This window comes from Penaeus chinensis, chromosome 19 (genome assembly GCF_019202785.1).
Source record: "Penaeus chinensis breed Huanghai No. 1 chromosome 19, ASM1920278v2, whole genome shotgun sequence".
In the NCBI taxonomy this organism is placed as follows: Eukaryota; Metazoa; Arthropoda; class Malacostraca; order Decapoda; family Penaeidae; genus Penaeus; species Penaeus chinensis.
Window position 1 is genome coordinate 36530369 of NC_061837.1, and position 17989 is coordinate 36548357.

The following is a 17989-nucleotide window of genomic DNA, read 5'->3' on the forward strand; positions in this document are numbered from 1 at the left end:
AGCGGGATGATTGTTCTGCGGTGTTGTGTCATCCCCCCCCCCCCCCCCCCAAAAAAAAAAAATAAGAGTTATAGGAGATTTAATAATTAAATGTGGTAATGTTCATTGCTGCTGCATTACACCTTGGGCATAAGAAAATGTTTTATATATGCAGCAATATCATGGGCTGGTTTACATAAAAAACAATTATGTAAAAAACTTGTGGCAGTGTAGCAGTATTGGAGAAGTACTTAACATGAAAAGCTTCATCATGGGATAAATAAAAAATAGAGCAAAAGCCACCAAATTTTATTTCTATTAATGACAGCGAGATAAACACACAATTATTCCCTGTATATATTCATCATTAATTACTAGTTATTAGGATTACAGTATCAGAGAAATCCTTGTTCGTATTGGATAAAACATTAATAAATTACATATGCAGATTCATTTCTTTTCTTCAGAAATGAAGATAACAAAAAAACAGTAACAAGAATATGGAAATATTAATTTAGTAATCATAATCTAGAAACTCAGAAGTAACATCAACCTCTTCTTTGACTTTTATTTCCCCTTCTGGGTCTGAAAGATATGCTGACAGCAACATGGCTGGACTTTGCATAGTGGCCTGTTTACCACCTTTGCTCCATTCCTGATTCTCCTTATAATGATTTAAAATATGGTTTCTATATTCACTTACATGGATACTTTCTTCCACTTCCATGTGACTTTCATTTTCAATGGGAGTATTTTCACTGTCATCACTAGATTGATATTTGCTCTCCTCTTTCAAACCCAGGATTCTTTTCCTTAATTTCAGGCACATCTCAGCTCTCTTCAAGATATGGGCCCATCTCCGGGTCCTTTTTGCAATTTCTGGGGTTGACTCGAAGTCTTCAATTGGGAACAAGGTGTCATTTGATGGCCTTCGTCTTTTTGACCAGCTTGAATTTGTCTGATATTTCCCTGGTCTTTTTCTTTTCTTTTGCTTTGGGCTGCGACGTAGTTTTTCTGCTGTTTTTGCCCTTTTTTTTGATAAACTTTCATTACTTACAGAAGACATTAGATTTGTTTTCACTGAAGGGCATGATCTAATCTTTCTTTTGCAAGGCGACTTCAATGATCTAGGTCTTTTGGAGTTGATCTGGCTCATATTATCTGCTTGTTTAAGACAACCATATGCATCAACTATGTCTTTGGGCAGTTTCTCCAACTGCACAACACATGGCCTGATATTCCACTTAACTAAGGCATGGCAAAGGCCATGAAGTTCCTGAACAGTTAGTTCCTTCATTCTGATGGGATTTCTCCTCATCTCTGAACTTATAAATAAATTGGGATCTAGAATGTTATTTTTACTTGTGAGTGCAATACTTCTGGTAACACAAACATCTTTTACCTTGGAAACTGTTTTTTCATCTATACTGATAGTTGAGGTACCAAGTATCTTTTTTTTCTTTTCTTTCTCTCTCCAATTTGCTTTTACTTCCCGTTTCCTCTTTCGGTTTACATTCACAATATGACTGTCAATGTTTGCATCACTAGCTGCAGTTACTGAGCTTTTTCTTAATAATTTTCCTTTAGCTGAAGCTTTAGTGGCAACTTCTGGGTTAGAGCAATGTGTCCTTCTATCTCTCTGATGCTTGTTGCTACTTTGAATATGTAAATCCGGAGTTTCCTTATTACTTACACAGGAATGTTCTAATTGATCTGATTGTAAAGAACTGTCTTTTGTGCTACAACTGACTTCCGGGATTTTAAAATTCTTATTGATTTTGGCAAGGGGATCAATCAAATTTCCTTGAGTAGACTCAGATGTCTTTGATTTTATTGTTTTATTCTTTGTTTGTAACCCATCTACTGAGATTAAACATGCAGCCTCTTCTTCTGTTGAAACTGTAGATTTATCTAAATGCTTTCTTAATATTCCTTCACTGATTACCTCATGTGCCTCGCCATCAACCTCAAGCATACTATTTTCATTTTCACTTAATTCTGATACTAATGCTTCCAAATGATTTTTACTTTCTACCAGAACATCACTGCTGGTCTCATCTTGCCCTATGTTCCTATCACTTTCTTTGTCAACAACTACATCACTCCTTTCATCCAGCTCATAAGATTTGGTTTCTGGAACAGAGGAAACGCTCGGTAACAACTTCTTAACAATACTAACTGGGATCTGTACCATACCACTTTTCAGACCTTCTGCACTTTTGGTCTCTTGGTTACAAATAGATGAGTTTGCGACTTCTTCAACAGTGTTCTCACTATTAAAACTTCTTTGCCATTGTAGGCTTACATCAGGAGAATGCAGTGGAGCTTCTGTAACAGACAACCTATGGTTCTTAGACTTATGAATGTTGTCAATTTCTTTCACTGCCTCAGATGCCACATGGAGTTCAACCCTAAGGACAGAGTCATCTGAACTGCAGTAAACAGATTTTTCTGAATTGCCCTGTGATATTCTGTGGCACTCCTCACTAATCAGGTTCCCAGGTGTATAATTTCCATTATTTACAAACTCTCTGCTATTTGCATTTTCAATACTTCCTTCATTTCTACTACCTCTTTCTTCAGTATCTTCTATAGTTGCTATGCTTGCTACCATATCTGAATCCCTTTCAAGCCTATTTCCATGTCCCTGTCTTGATTTCGAAAATTGACTGCATGCATTACCTTCATCTTTATCTACTTCACTGTTACTTCTAACCTGCTCTGTAATCAACCTTTTCTTTACCAACTGCTTACTGCCTTCATCTTCAAATAATAAAGGTTCTTCAGTCACAATTGTATTGGTATTCTGAACCAATTCCTCAGAATCTTGAAATGAAATGCTTTTGTTATCATCCTCATCATCATCTTCACACTTCTTTATATTAAGACACAATCTACCATGTGTCTCTAAATCCTCTGATTTGCTGAAATGTGCTCCACAGCCAGGGCAATACCAGTAAGTTGAAAGACTCCGATGCTGAATGTTCATGTGTGAGATGAGCATCTGTTTGTATCCAAACACTGCTGGACATTTGTTACAGCTATACTTTATCACTCCTGTGTGACGTCCCATGTGTGATCGCAGTTTGTGCTTGAACTTGAATTTCAAGTGGCACACTTTACATTCAAAGGGGTCACTGTGTGATTCCATGTGGACCTTGAGATTCCATTTTTTCTTAAAGCTGGAACCACATTCTGCACATATAAAAGGCCTTAAGTTTTCCTGTGAATTCATTTCCAAAAAAAAAAAAAAGAAAAGAAAAAAAAAAAAAAGAAAAAAAAAAATATATATATTACCCTACATATGAATTAACAAATATATAAAAAATATAATACTTGAAAATAGTCATGACTTCATCCCTTGGCAGTCTGTGTCACTATGCTTGCTAGGCCAGCTCGTCAGATCTATAAGAGAAGAAAAAAAAACATATAAATAAACAAACTCCAAAACAGATGTAAAATCACAAGCAGAAAATGACTGATCCACTTAGCAATGTAATGGTCAAAATATATCATAATACAAATCAATAGACAAAATGAATCTACCCTATATATTCATAACTGGAAAAAATATGTATGGTAAAGTTGTATGTTAACTTAGCTGAGCATGAAAATAGCACAAACATTTGAATGATATACATTATCTATCTATCTATCTATCTACATATGTAAACATATATGTATATATATGTTTATATATATATATGTATGTATGTATGTATGTATGTATGTATGTATGTATGTATGTATGTGTGTGTGTGTGTGTGTGTGTGTGTGTGTGTGTGTGTGTGTGTGTGTGTGTGCGTGTGTGCGTGTGTGCGCGTGTGTGCGTGTGTGTGTGTGTGTGTGTGTGTGTGTGTGTGTGTGTGTGTGTGCGTGTGTGTGTGCATGTGTGTGTGTGCGTGTGTGTGTGCATGTGTGGTGTGGTGTGTGTATAAATATATGGACATATATGTGTGTGTACACACACACACACACACACACACACACACACACACACACACACACACACACACACACACACACACACACACACACGCACACACATACACGCACACACATACACACACGTCATCAATCACAAGACTTAAAGGATCAGATAGAGAAAGGGATCCTTTTTAATCTCAAGCAAAATAATAGTATCACCGGAGGGGAGACCCATAATTTCATTAGCTAGGGGATTCAAAACATCGTAACCCTGCCCTGGTGAGGGCATACCTTTACATACAAAGAACAATATGTATAATTACAAACAATTTTCAATGCGTGCAAAAAATATATAGATAAATAAATAATAAATAAAGCCTAAATTTACCCGTAGACATCTATGAACTATATCAAGACATTAATTATTACTCAATAAATAACAAAAATTGTGACTTTACGGTGGTATCTTTGACAAGGCCTGGGTTATCTCTTAGAAAATTAAAAGCTACTTAACGGGAAAGATAAGTTCAAATTTCATAATCTCAGAAGAAACGCCATTACATAACAAATATAAATAAACCATAAATTCATTCAAACCATTAAAAAAACTTCTGAAAAGAACATCAGCTAAATAATCAAAATAAAAAACTTGTAACATTTAGGATAGTGTGTATATATATATATATATATTAATTCTCCTCCTAAAAATCACGGATGTGATTCACCTAGGTGCTTACTTACCAAAGTAAAGTCAAAGTAAAACCTCACAGATTTTGGATGAAAATTCCCAGGTGGACTCATCACCTTCCCAATTTCTGGAAAATAATTAAGAATACAGTTCCTTATCTATTCACTTTTGTAGAATATAATGTGGAACTTTCTGTCTTATGAATGAAAAATCAGAAGGAAATACTTTTATGTGTGGTGTTTTGGCAGAAAAAAATAAATGGTTTGTAGAATTAATATTTTTCTTGTTCATTTTTTTTTCATATTGTTTTCTGATTTTCTAAAATCTTTATTTACATCATTCATTTTTCTTTAATCAACGAATTGGAATCCGTGACTTACTCTTTTCTTATTTGAATGGTACAACCCTGCCTGTGTGACAATGGATTCTTTTCAAAAGTAATTCTTGATAATACTATAGAAAATAAAAGGATTACCTATCCTTGATGAATAATGAATCACTGTAAGGACACAGCCACATCTGCTAGCTAATTGTGTGGTAAGGTCAACAAGCCTTCCTCAAAAATGTTCTGGCAAGATATATAGTGCAGAACACATGCAGAGTTTAATGTTCTCTGCTGAAGGCACAGGGACCTCACATATATATGCTTGACAATGGATCATGTTGCAATTGGACTTCCATGACAGATTGCAAGAAATTTCATGTGGATATGCATGTATGGAGTATAGCATTATAATCATGGATATACATGTATGGAGTATAGCCATTAAAATCATTAGAAAAGATGCACTGAAAATTCAAGTGGATATACATGTAAGGAGTATAGCATTATAATCATGGATAATGTATGGATGTATGTAATAAAAAATGCACTGAAAATTTGGAAAGCCAACACCGATTTCTTCAAAACATGCATGAATTAATGTCTAACATAGCTGAGAACAATAAACATAGCAGGTTTGCAAGCTTTATACCCTGGTGAAATTCAGAAAATATAGATGCATTTTGCTAACAGATTTTAAATTTTGTTGAAACTTTACTACAGGACTACACCTTTCAGGGACTAACACTGTACTATCGAAACTCTGATAGGATCCTTAAACTCTACCCTTACAAAAGTAACCCTAAACTTCCCATGTTCTAAATCAGGAATCTCACATCTTAACCCCCCCCCCCCCACAGTGGTTGGCAGAATTCTTAAAAAAAATATATAAATATTACACACTATTAAAACAATCTTTCCTGGTTCATAATGCAAAATATTTACTTGGTTGCATATTTTTATGAAATACTTTTAAAACACAAATAAGGAGAAATAGCTAAACAAATATGCATAAACTCTGCTTTACATCAGATGATCAGGCAGTGCATGTATCATGACCCCCATGCCTACAGTCCACAAGCCAAAACTAGTAAATCTCCATCACATGTTTCTTATTTAATGGTTATTACTAAATGGATTTAGAACATCCAGCACATCTAAATTTCAAATTTAGATGGAACACAAGGCATATTTACCTATCAAAATGTTTTATTTAGCTATCACAAGTTTGTATATAACAGGATAAATTTACCACTCTTACATTACCAATCACTTTCATCAATCATTGCAATTCTCAAATATTTTTAAAATGTAATCAAATCTACACATATATAATATTTGGTAATTTGAATGATGTACGATAACTGTAGGTCTATTTCAAACATCTGATAAGGTTTTCTAAAACCTTGTGTATATGTTCAATCATTCTGAAATCAGTTTCAAATTATATAGAATTCTAAAGAAATGGATTATTTAAAATCAATAGCTAAGATCATTATTGGATTCTAGAGATTGAAAAAAAATTATGAAGAAAAGGTTCAATACCGCCAGGGAAAATTAATAAAAAATGGGGAAAATGCTGTGCTCATTTTCTAAATTTTTGTGAAATGTCTCTGCACATAGATGGCTCTGCTAGTGCTTACCCACAAAGGAGTCAATTAGTAGACCTTGTGACCTTACCTGATTTGAATTGGCAGGAAAAACATATTTTTTACTGGTACTATGAATATCAATGGTGTTATTTTTATTGTAACCATTATTCTTACTATAATCTTACAAACATTAGTTACAGCAAAATAAGAGAACATAAAGTATTTTTATAAATCAAAGAAAAGGGTAAGCAGGCGAGAAAGGCAGTACTTGTAACTGGCTCATTGGTGACTTAGTACAAGTATAGCCATCTATGTGTAAAAACAATCAAACAAGTAACTCACAGTAGGCATAGCAGGTACGTACACATGATGCTGCCAGAGGGTCGTGTCATCACCCTAGCATGTGCAACCACTCACACCCAATACTAGCATTCCTTGACTTCTCTTTGTAATACTAAAAAAATATTTTGTATTTTCAGTATTATCACTTTCTAAGGTCTATATTTGCCATGTTTTCTGATAAGTCAAGACTGTAGGATATAAAACATATATATATATATATATATATATATATATATATATATATATATGTGTGTGTGTGTGTGTGTGTGTATACACACACGTATTTTGTGTGTGTGTAGTACAGACTCCACAATTCATCATTCTTTTCTCTTTTATCTGGAGAGAGAGAGAGAGAGAGAGAGAGAGAGAGAGAGAGAGAGAGAGAGAGAGAGAGAGAGAGAGAGAGAGAGAGAAAAAAAGGAAGTAACTTTTTATTGCATTCTCCCACATTATCTTATAAAATCAACTTTCATTTCAGAACAAGGTCTACATCACTTTGTGAGTATCACATTGATATAATTTTCTCTGCCAGAATGTGGTTTCATATGTATGTGATTTTATCATATTGTTTAATATATATATATATATATATATATATATATATATATATATATATATATAATTTTTTCTTACAAAAATGTCTCAGTATTTTTCTGTGATATACATCATCACTTCATGAATAAGTTTCTCTGGCCAATATAGTATCATATCATACAATCAGAATTTTATATTCATAATTTTATATTGGTGATGCTACTGATATATCAAGATTATAATTTTCTGTCATATTCATTCCATATTAGTGTGTAAAATATAGTATAGGAGGATGTGCAAAGATTTTTTTTGGTTTCGTAGATTTATTAACGAAAATGTAGTATATGTACAATATATACAAGGTCGTGGCATGAGGAGAATCACTTAGACGGAGATGTGTTTAGTGTGGTATTCCTCAAAGCAGGAGACCCAACAGAGAAGATCATCACACCCTCAACACATCATCTTGGTCATCCTCCTCACGCCATGAGTATTGCTAGTCTGTACCTTCAGTATCACCCGTGAGGCGTAGAAATCTGACAATGAATACCCTTAATTAACCCACTGTCACCAGGGAAGAAGAAAAAAAAAGAGTTAAATGTTTCTGTACATAGATGGCTCTACTAATGTTTAGCCACAAAGGAGTCAATTAGTAGATCTTGTGACCTTACCTGATTTCACCTTTCCTTGATCTATTTATTTATTTTTTACTAATGTCATCAATTTTGATGGTGTTATTTATATTATAGACATTATAGTTACTATAATGTTACTGACATTAGTAGTGGCAATATAAGATAAAATATTTTCAAAAATCAAGGAAAAGGGTAAACAGGTGAGACAAGTAGTACTCATTATTGGCTCATTGGTGACTTAGTACAAGTGAAGCCATCTATGTGTTAAGACAATTAATAAAGTAAATTCAAAGTGGATATGATGGTTCTGGATTAAGATGAGGCACTGCAAGTGGGGAGCAGGAGCAGTGACTGTGTCCTAACCTCTCTACTATGGCCTCCTTGCTGCAAGAGCCCTCTCCAAGCATCTTCTCAAAGATCAGTTGAGTCATATGCCCTCCAAATGTCTTGTGCACAGCAAAGGGTTGACAACTCAAATGTCAAAAAGGTTGAACAAAACCATTATAGTAGATAGTATGGTTGCATCTACTATTTTGGTATGGTGTCTTATCTCTTTGTGAAGTGACTGTGTGGGTGTGAGTGCCCACAGGCATGGCTGGGTGTTGGAGGCTGAAGTTGGAGATCTACAGGGGAGCCTACCGGCTCCCCGTAGTTACAATAATGTTACTGGGCAGTCCTTGAATGCTGCTGCTGTGGGCTTGCTCTGCCAGAGGATCGGGGATTAGAGGATCGGGGATTGCTGATCTTGCTTACAGCCTCTGCGGCTTAAGTACACGAGCGCTGTGTAAGCATGCAGGGAACGAGGGGAGCCAGCTGTCCAATGGGTGCAGACACGGCAGCAGACCTGGCGTGACCCAACCTGGGAAAGTATGCTGAACGTCAGGTTGCGGGCTCGTGCTGTTACACCATCTTATACTATTAGAGGGACCTGCAAGAGATCGGGTCCAAATGAGCCAGCTGATTACTCAAATTGACTCCATTCATCCCAACTACTTTGGAGATTGATACGTTCAAAGCCCCTGTGGAAATGGGTGGCAACCATCTTTTTAATGTGAAGTCAACAGCGTTCTTACAACATACTTGTTGTGCCACATTGCAGGCAAAGGTCAATGTGCCTGTTGGCGTGCTCTGACAGTCCACATCTCCACAAGCTTTTATCTGCAGATTGGTTGGCATGAATTTTTGATTGAAATGGATTGTGTCAGCTGCATTTGTGCCAACTCTCCAAGTGATAGAAAAGGTTTGGGGAGGTATACCAATTATCGGTATGGAGCTCATTCCCTTTGTGAAACATTCCCGTCGTGCCCATTAAGTTTATGACAGTCCTTTATATGAGAACTGGGTGCTGGATTTTGACCTCAATTTCTCCTTCTTCCTCCACCAGAAACCAGGTTGTCCAGGAGCACTCCTACATACTGGTAAAATGTGCCAAAGCCTTTGACAAAGTCCCCGACAGAAAACTGATACTTAAATTATGGTATTACAGGATCACAAAACCAATTCTTCACTGGATCACTGCTTATTTGACGTGTAGACCCGAATGTGTACTACTGGAAGGTGCCTCTTCTAAGTCTGTCCCTGTCTCTTTTGGTGTCCCGCAAGGCAACATTCTTGGCCCCCTTCTTTTCCTTCTATATGTTAATGACCATCCTCTATTACGTTCTTTACTGACAACAGTCTTTTATTTGAACAATAAATACTGAAGACAAGATAGGTCATGGCAAATAACCTTCAGACCCAGCAAATGCAATGTACTGTGTTTCACCAATCTCACAATTATTGCACCTACTCTATACAGCCAACAACTGATACTCCCAGCATCCTACAAATACCTCAGAGTATACCTCTCTAACAATCCCACCTTCAACACTCAGGTCGACTCCATCATGAATAAAGATAATAGAACACTGGGATTTCTGAGGAGAAACTGGTCAATATGTATAGCTGTGTAGTGGCTTACATTAAAAAAAAGTTTTTATTTTTTTTTGCATGAAATCCATTGCTTTCAAGAATTCTAGGTATTGTTCTTTGTGCAAATCAATTGTTGAGGATACATGATCCCCATTTTCATTGCCAATCTTGATTTGATAGTCCCAATAGCAGGGTAAAATAGGCTGAACCAAAAAAGCATAAAAACACCATGAAAAAGTCAGGGAAAGCCCCTGATTGTGAAATACGGTGATTGGGAGGGGGTGCGGGGGTAAAGTTTGTATGGGGGGACCTCTGTGTGGTCCCCCCAAAACCCCCTATTCCACAAGATTGTGATTGATAGGGTGAATATAGGAAATAATGAATATTCCATCTCCTCTAGAATTAACAAACATCCTAACCCAATATCCAGCCTAGCCTAACACTGGTATATATTCTCTAGTCAAAAACAATATGTTCTATTGATATAATAAATCATTATAATAAGTGACTCGGTGAAAACCACATACCTTTATACTATGAGAACGCTGATCTTTTTTAAGTTATGTTAAGTGTCTGAATTATGAATTTCGTTTTGTGACATTCAGGAAACTTAATGTGCTCAGATATCAAACTAGATGGTTCCAAATATATATTCCTTCTTTGGTGCCACTCTATGTCTTACTAATAACCCACTATAAACAAAACATTTCTCACGGGCCCTCATCAAGGAATGGAGTTTTCCAACGCTGTCAAAAGACATGGTTATGAAAATGTGCATGTGCAGAAGATTATTGTATAGAACTGTATATACAAATCTAAGAATCTCCAAAGGAAGTATAATATTAAAAGAACACATTAAAATAAAAGCTTAAATGGAAAAACAGACATAATTACAAAAATATCCTTTTGGCAAGCGTTTAGTAATATATTAACTACTTGGTATAACTGAAGTAATGAGTTATGCAGTCACTGTAGAATTCACCTTCACAATGTAAACAAGATGAGTGCCTTTGTCAGCATTGGGCAATCTTCTCTATTCTTTGACATATAGCACCCTTGGGAAGCACTTGCAAGCATATTGCCATAGAAGAACTTTGTCTTGGTTTGTATCATTGTATCATTTTATATACATTTTATTACCCAACTCTGCCACTACCTTCAACTACATACTGTCTGAGAAACCTACACTACTATACACAGATATTGAACACAGCTTATAACAAAAATGTACTGTAAGGCTGTATGGGACCCCTAGACTAAGCACAACAATGAAATGCTCAAACAGGTGAATACTAGAGCCAACATGTTTACACATGTATACCTGGTATAACAACCCACAAACAAGAAAACATGTACCTGCTCCAGACACCAAGACATGCACCCAGAATCACAATCTTGTACAAGGTCACAAACAACCTTACTGACATTAACCACCACCAATAACTACAAACAGCACATATACACGAAACTCATACAACAGAAAGTTTCTTACATACCACACCAGCACTGATTCTTGCAAGCTTTCTTTCCTCATCCCATACGCGACTGGAACAGGCTAACCCGACGTATGCTCGAATACCTTCATTGATAGACTTCACCAACACACGACACCAATAGCGCCTTCACAATCCCCAACTCTACTCCTACCTTAATCCTTTCCACCAACCCCAGCAACCCACCACATATGTGTGTCATTAGCTTGTAATTGCCCTGCGCTTTACATTTGAGAGTGACATTACGTGTAAGCAATCCGCGGCCGAATCCTCAAATGCGCACAACTAATTCGAAAGTAAACATTCACTATTTTATCATCCCGGTGTCTTTAATTTACACGCTGCATAGTTTTGTAACTCCTCTGATGTATAGTTAACTTACCTACAACTGACAAACAAAAATAACCTTTGATAACAACAATAACAACACCGGACCATAAAATTAATATCCGAATTCCGAACGCAGCATAACTTCAACACAATGATATGGTTTTGTAGATGGGTAGTATAATATAAATGTATAAACTGACACTTCCTCTTACCCCCTAAAAGATACTAAAAAATAAATGCTTCTGCATGACATTTGTACTTGGCCAAAAGGGGAAGATGGCGTCTCCGGGTTATTGGAACGGAGAGAGGCTTATTTCTTGTCTTTACATTATTAGGTCACCAAGAAATGTTCAGGCGTAATATGAATTCACAAAGGATTAATCCATATCTCACAGGGTCACGATAAACAATTTCACATGATAGAATAAGAGTAAACAAAAGGTACAAAATATTTTTATAACAACTTAAATTTCCTAGTATTTATGGCTGTATGCACTTAAAGAGGTATTTTGAATAAAAGTATTTCTCCTTTGCATACACAATATATACTACACATAAATATTTTTGGGTTAGAACAGAGAATTTGAATTTGACTATCGGGCTTTCACGGACAATATTTATATCATCAGACTTGTTATCCTGTCATGTAAACGAACGGATCCTTTTTTCCGTCGCAATCAGGATGAAATACGAATATAGAACAATAATACATGAAACCAGACAAATAAAAACGCTAAAAATCGGCCTATGAAACTACGGACGTGCCCGCGCCAACTTTCAAAATCTCACTCTCACTCTCAATTGTGGCCTGGAGTTTCCTGCCGTGGCTGGGCACCACGGCGGGTAAGGACAAAGCCGAGTCACCACCAGCTGACACACGTTAGCGAGTCGACATAGGCCGGGCTCCCCTCATGGGCATAGCCCGGGCGAGGCTCAGCTTCGCATATCGGACTTATCCTTATCTCTCTCTCTCTCTTCCTCTCCTCCCCCTTTCTTTATTTCTCTCTCTCCCCCCCCCCCCCTTTTCTATTTCTATTTCTCTCTCTCTCTCTCTCTCTCTCTCTCTCTCTCTCTCTCTCTCTCTCTCTCTCTCTCTCTCTCTCTCTCTCTCTCTCTCTCTCTCTCTTTTCCTCCCCTACCCCTTTTTCTCTATTTCTCTCTCTCTCTCTTCCTTCCTCCCTCCCTCCCTCCCTACCTACCTCCCTCCCTACCTACCTCCCTCCCTACCTACCTACCTACCCACCCCTCTGTCTCTCTCTCTCTCTTACTTTTTCTTTCTTTCTTTCATTCTGTCTCCCCACCCCCCCTCTCTCTCACACACACAGACACGCGTATATACATGTGTGTGTGAGTGTGTGGGGGGGGGGGGGGAGTGTACATGCATATTCTATCTCATACTCTCTCTCTATCTCTATCTCCCTCTCATTCTCATTCTCATTCTCATTCTCTCTCTCTCTCTCTCTCTCTAGCTTCCTCTCACACTCTCTCTCTCTCCCTCTTCCTCATCCCTTATACCTGTCTCTGTCTCTCTCTGTTTCTCTTTCTTTTTCTCTCTTTACATATTTACATATCTGTTTGGATCTATTCTCCCAATAAAGTATCTGTGATACATGTATTGGTATTGATATCATTTTAACTGTCTTCAAAGAACCAATGTATCAGAATCGCTTTAGCCAATTTTCAAGTATCGATGTATCAGTATCACCTAAGACTGACGCAACACTGAAAACAAAACATTTCTCACTGTCGTTTGACAGGGAATGGATTTTCATGGTGCTGTCAAATATCCTGGTGGCAAAAATGCACATGCGCAGAGGGAAATTGTAAAGAAAAGCATAAAAAAGCTATTAACCCAATGCTATTGGGGAAAATTAATAAAAAATGGGGAAAATGCTGTGCTCATTTTTTATATTTTTTTGTGAAATGTCTCTGCACATAGATGCCTCTGCTGGTGCTTAGCCACAAAGAAGTAAATTAGTAGACCTTGTGACTTTACCTGATTTGAATTGGCAGGAAAAATGTACTTTTTACTAGTGCTATGAATATCGATAGCATTATTTTTATTACAATAATTATTATTACTATAATGTTATAAACATTAGTAACCGCAAAATAAGATAACGTAAAATATTTTTGTAAAACAAAGAAAAGGGTAAACGGTCAAGACAGGCAGTACTCGTAACTGGCTCATTGGTGACATAGTAAAACAAGCAGCTCACAGTGGGCATGGCACGCATGTACACGTTATGCCTGTCGGCATTGGGTTACAACACTTTAAAGAAGTATAACAAAATAAAAGAATATATTAAATACATGAATTAAAAATGCAGGCATTGATAATTGCAAAATAATAACTTAAAAAAGAAAAAGATGGTTTGATCTTCTCTTGTCCCTGCCATGTATCTCCTTTTTCTTCAATCTGAACACCTTCTGCTATAGCTGAAAAGTGCTTCAATTTAAGTCGAGATAACCATTCTACACACTTTTTTTTTTTTTTTCTGACTATCCACTAAAAATTCTGATGTTTTTTTTTTTTTATTTGAAAATGATTCCAGTGAACCTACTGGAAATTGTATATAAATTGCCCCCGAACCCCTTTAGGATTACAACCACATTATTCCAACCACTCCTGGGAAACACCAAATATCCCTATATGAACCAAAAGCCTTCCTAACTCAAGGACTTATTCCACAGATGCCCACCCAATCACCTTCTCTCTGCCCAGCATATGTTGCAACCTTTTTTCTTAACTTCTTGAAATTATTCTTTACTTGTACAGATTATTTCATGTATCAGTGGGTGTAGTTTCTCCCATTTTTTGCCAGTGTAGTAAATTTTTTGCTGTTTTAGTGGGGTCATTATGTTAATATTTATCAAAATATTGTACAAATTTCAGGTAATCAACTTGCAGAGAAAATGTCACAGACGAAAAATTATTTATATTTTGATATTCGGTCATTACCTTCAATTATGTCATTCAACCATTAATGACATAGTATACCTAACATTCACGTACATTACACTGAATAACGGAAACAAGAAAAACAAATGAATGATTGAATGACAATGTGAAGCTACAACAAATAAATAAATATCTAAATAATTAAATAAATAAATAAATAGATAAATAAATAATAATACCCTTCCCTTAGACACGTACACGCAATACATTATCATACATATCCATAACACATACTGCGAAAAGGTATACATACTGAAACATTCCGTTGGATTTCTTTCAAATTTCCTCTTATCCTTGGGTTTTGACTTTCGATGTCGACATTCCCTTTGTCTTTAAGCAATCCTTGATGTAGATGGAGACAGACAAAGCTTCAGCGAATAATTACAGTAACAAATTGACAATAATTGTTAATATTTGGACACCGTGTTCGGAGATGATTCTGCTCCCGAGATGTAAACAAAATAAATTCAAATTTAAAGGTCAAGACCTAAAATAAAAATTATTACTGCCTTAACTACCCAAACGTTATAATGAAATAAAAAAATCCAATTAAATGTGCTTATTTTTTCCCCCATACATTTGTTTAGTATTACGGGTCTAAATTCGTTTTTTTTTTTTTTTTTTTTTTTTTGCCAAACTATCAGCAGCGATATTAATTGGCTAGTTGTTGCTATTGAAATTTCAAAAAAATCATTATACTGTTTTTTAGAATATAATGATTTATTTACCATTTTTATGCTTATTTATTTATTTTCTCGATCATTTTTAATGTGCTATTGTTTACTTAAAAAAAAACTCTGTGGGTTTAAGATATTTCGTTTTGATATTTCAGAGTATGTCCTTACATTTTGATTACTAACACAATAAATAAATAAATAAATAAATATTGTTTTATCAAATATTTTATCCATGTCAGTTGCTTTAAAGAAAACTGAAGCTGCTTTCTTTCGAGGGCTAACTATAGAATTATGTCGCCAAATTGCCTCGCATTTGTTATTTAAAAGCATAACAAACATTAATGACTATCGTATAGAAGGGAGTGCAGAACTGGTTATATCTATTATTAACACCTTTCACATTGCTAAAACCATCTACTTTTTTATGGTAATAATATTAATGATGATGATGATAATAATAATAATAGTAATAACAGAATCAACAACAGACATAATAAAATAACAACTATAATCATAAAAAGATAACAATAATAATAATATTAATAATTATAATAAAAATAATGACTAACACTATAATATTAATAAAAGCAATAAGACTACTAATAAAAATAAAGCAATAATAATATTAACAATAATATCAAATAACTATAATAATAACATTATGAATACTAATAATGACAAAAATAATAATAATAATATTGATAACGATAATGATAACAATGGCAATAACAATAACAAAAAATATAATAACAATAACAATAACGATAACAAAAATATAATAACAATAATAATAATAATAATAACCATAACAATAACAATAATTATAATAATAATAACCATAACAATAACAGTAATTATAATAATAATAACCATAACAATAACAATAATTATAGTAATAATAACCATAACAAACACAATAATGAGAATAAGAATAATAATGATAATCAAAATAACAATAGCAATAAATATATCAATAATGATGATGATTTATGATACTAATAATGATGGTTAAATTAATAGTATTTATGAAAATGGTAATGATTAATAACAATCATAACTATAATGACAATACTCCTGCTACTAAAATAATACTTAGCAAAAAATAATAAAAATTGTATTACTGTTATATTGTTTATCATTAATATGTTTATTGCAGTAACAATGACCTTCTCTTGTCCCTGTTTTTTCTACTGTCTTCATTATTGTTATTAATACCATTACCATCACTGTTACTATTTCCATTAAATTAATTATAATTATTATTATTATTATAATTGTTATTTTTATCACTACTATTGCTAGTATCTTCCTTCATTATTTTATTATCATCATAGTTCCATCAGTATCAGTATCATCACTGTCATGATTATTCTTTTCTATTGTTGTTAATTACCATCATTATCATTATTATTTTTAATCTTCTTATTATCATTATTAATCTTATTACAATCATTATGATAATTATCATTATTACTCCTATCTTAAATACTATCATCGTTACTTTTATCCTTATAATTATTATTATTATTATTATTATTATTATCTTCATCATCATCATCATTTGTATTAACTTTTTTATTATCATTATTTCTATTATTTCTAGAAATATCTTCATTATTTAAAAGAATATTCTGTCTTGCAAAAGAGTGATTATGAAAACTGTGGTATTAATAGTAATAATACTAATACTGAAAATAACAATAATCTTGATAATAATTATTATAATAATGACAATAATAATCAGTAATAATAATAATGTGAAAGATAATTAAAAAGTAGTATAAGGCATAGAACTGTCACAAAAACTGAAAAGAAATAAAGAAATAAAGTATAAAACAAAAATATATTAATTTGAAAAACAATAACATCATAATATGTACTAATCAATGAGACAATACCCACTGATTAAATACGAGTTAACGACCTGGATAAGTGGACAGAAGAAAGGGGTGAAGAAGAAAAGGAAAAGGACAGGGAAAGAAAAGAACCTGTAGTTAGTTGAGGTGAGGACTGATCTCCAAGGCAGAGATGATCCCTATACTGATTCTTATACCCCCCACGGCAACAAGCAAGGGGTTGGGGAGGATGTATGTGCTATACATCAAGGTCACAGAGTGAAAAAACTAAATATATGAATGCTGAAAACAAAAACTGTAATAATATTCATAATTGTAAAAAAAAAAAAAAAAAAAAAAAAAAAAAAAAAAAAAAAAAAAAAAAAAAAAAAAATTAATTAAAGAAAGAAAGAAAAAATTATATATTGATTATTTCTATAGCTGATTCTGTTACCATCATCATTATTACTATTACAAATATTATTAGTGTCATTCACTACTGTATAGCATATTTACATATATTTGTAAAAAAAAATTAATTAAAGAAAGAAAGAAAAAATTATATATTGATTATTTCTATAGCTGATTCTGTTACCATCATCATTATTACTATTACAAATATTATTAGTGTCATTCACTACTGTATGAAGAAGTAAAATTTTCTTTCCATCATTCTCAGTTATTTAATTATATTCTATATCATTTGATTTTTAATTTTTGTAGATGCTGTTATTTACTTTCTTCTCATTTCTTATCACTTTG

The 17989-nt window shown here is 34.1% G+C and overlaps 1 protein-coding gene across 7 annotated transcripts; it reads right to left on the reverse strand.

The window, feature by feature from the left end:
* Positions 1 to 273: 273 nt before the first annotated feature.
* On the reverse strand, positions 274 to 15183 carry LOC125035110. 7 transcript variants are annotated; one of them, XM_047627270.1, is made up of 3 exons: positions 14969 to 15183; positions 4648 to 4721; positions 274 to 3384 (listed from the first exon to the last, which is right to left on the reverse strand). In XM_047627270.1, the coding sequence occupies exon 3, from the start codon at positions 3212 to 3214 to the stop codon at positions 494 to 496; it is 2721 nt and encodes a 906-aa protein (XP_047483226.1). In that variant the 5' UTR covers positions 3215 to 3384; positions 4648 to 4721; positions 14969 to 15183; the 3' UTR covers positions 274 to 493. The 7 variants fall into 7 exon arrangements, with proteins under 7 accessions (XP_047483226.1, XP_047483231.1, XP_047483227.1 ...); XM_047627275.1 differs by lacking the exon at positions 14969 to 15183 and adding an exon at positions 12549 to 12567; XM_047627271.1 differs by lacking the exon at positions 14969 to 15183 and adding an exon at positions 11966 to 12041.
* Between the last annotated feature and the right edge of the window lie 2806 nt (positions 15184 to 17989).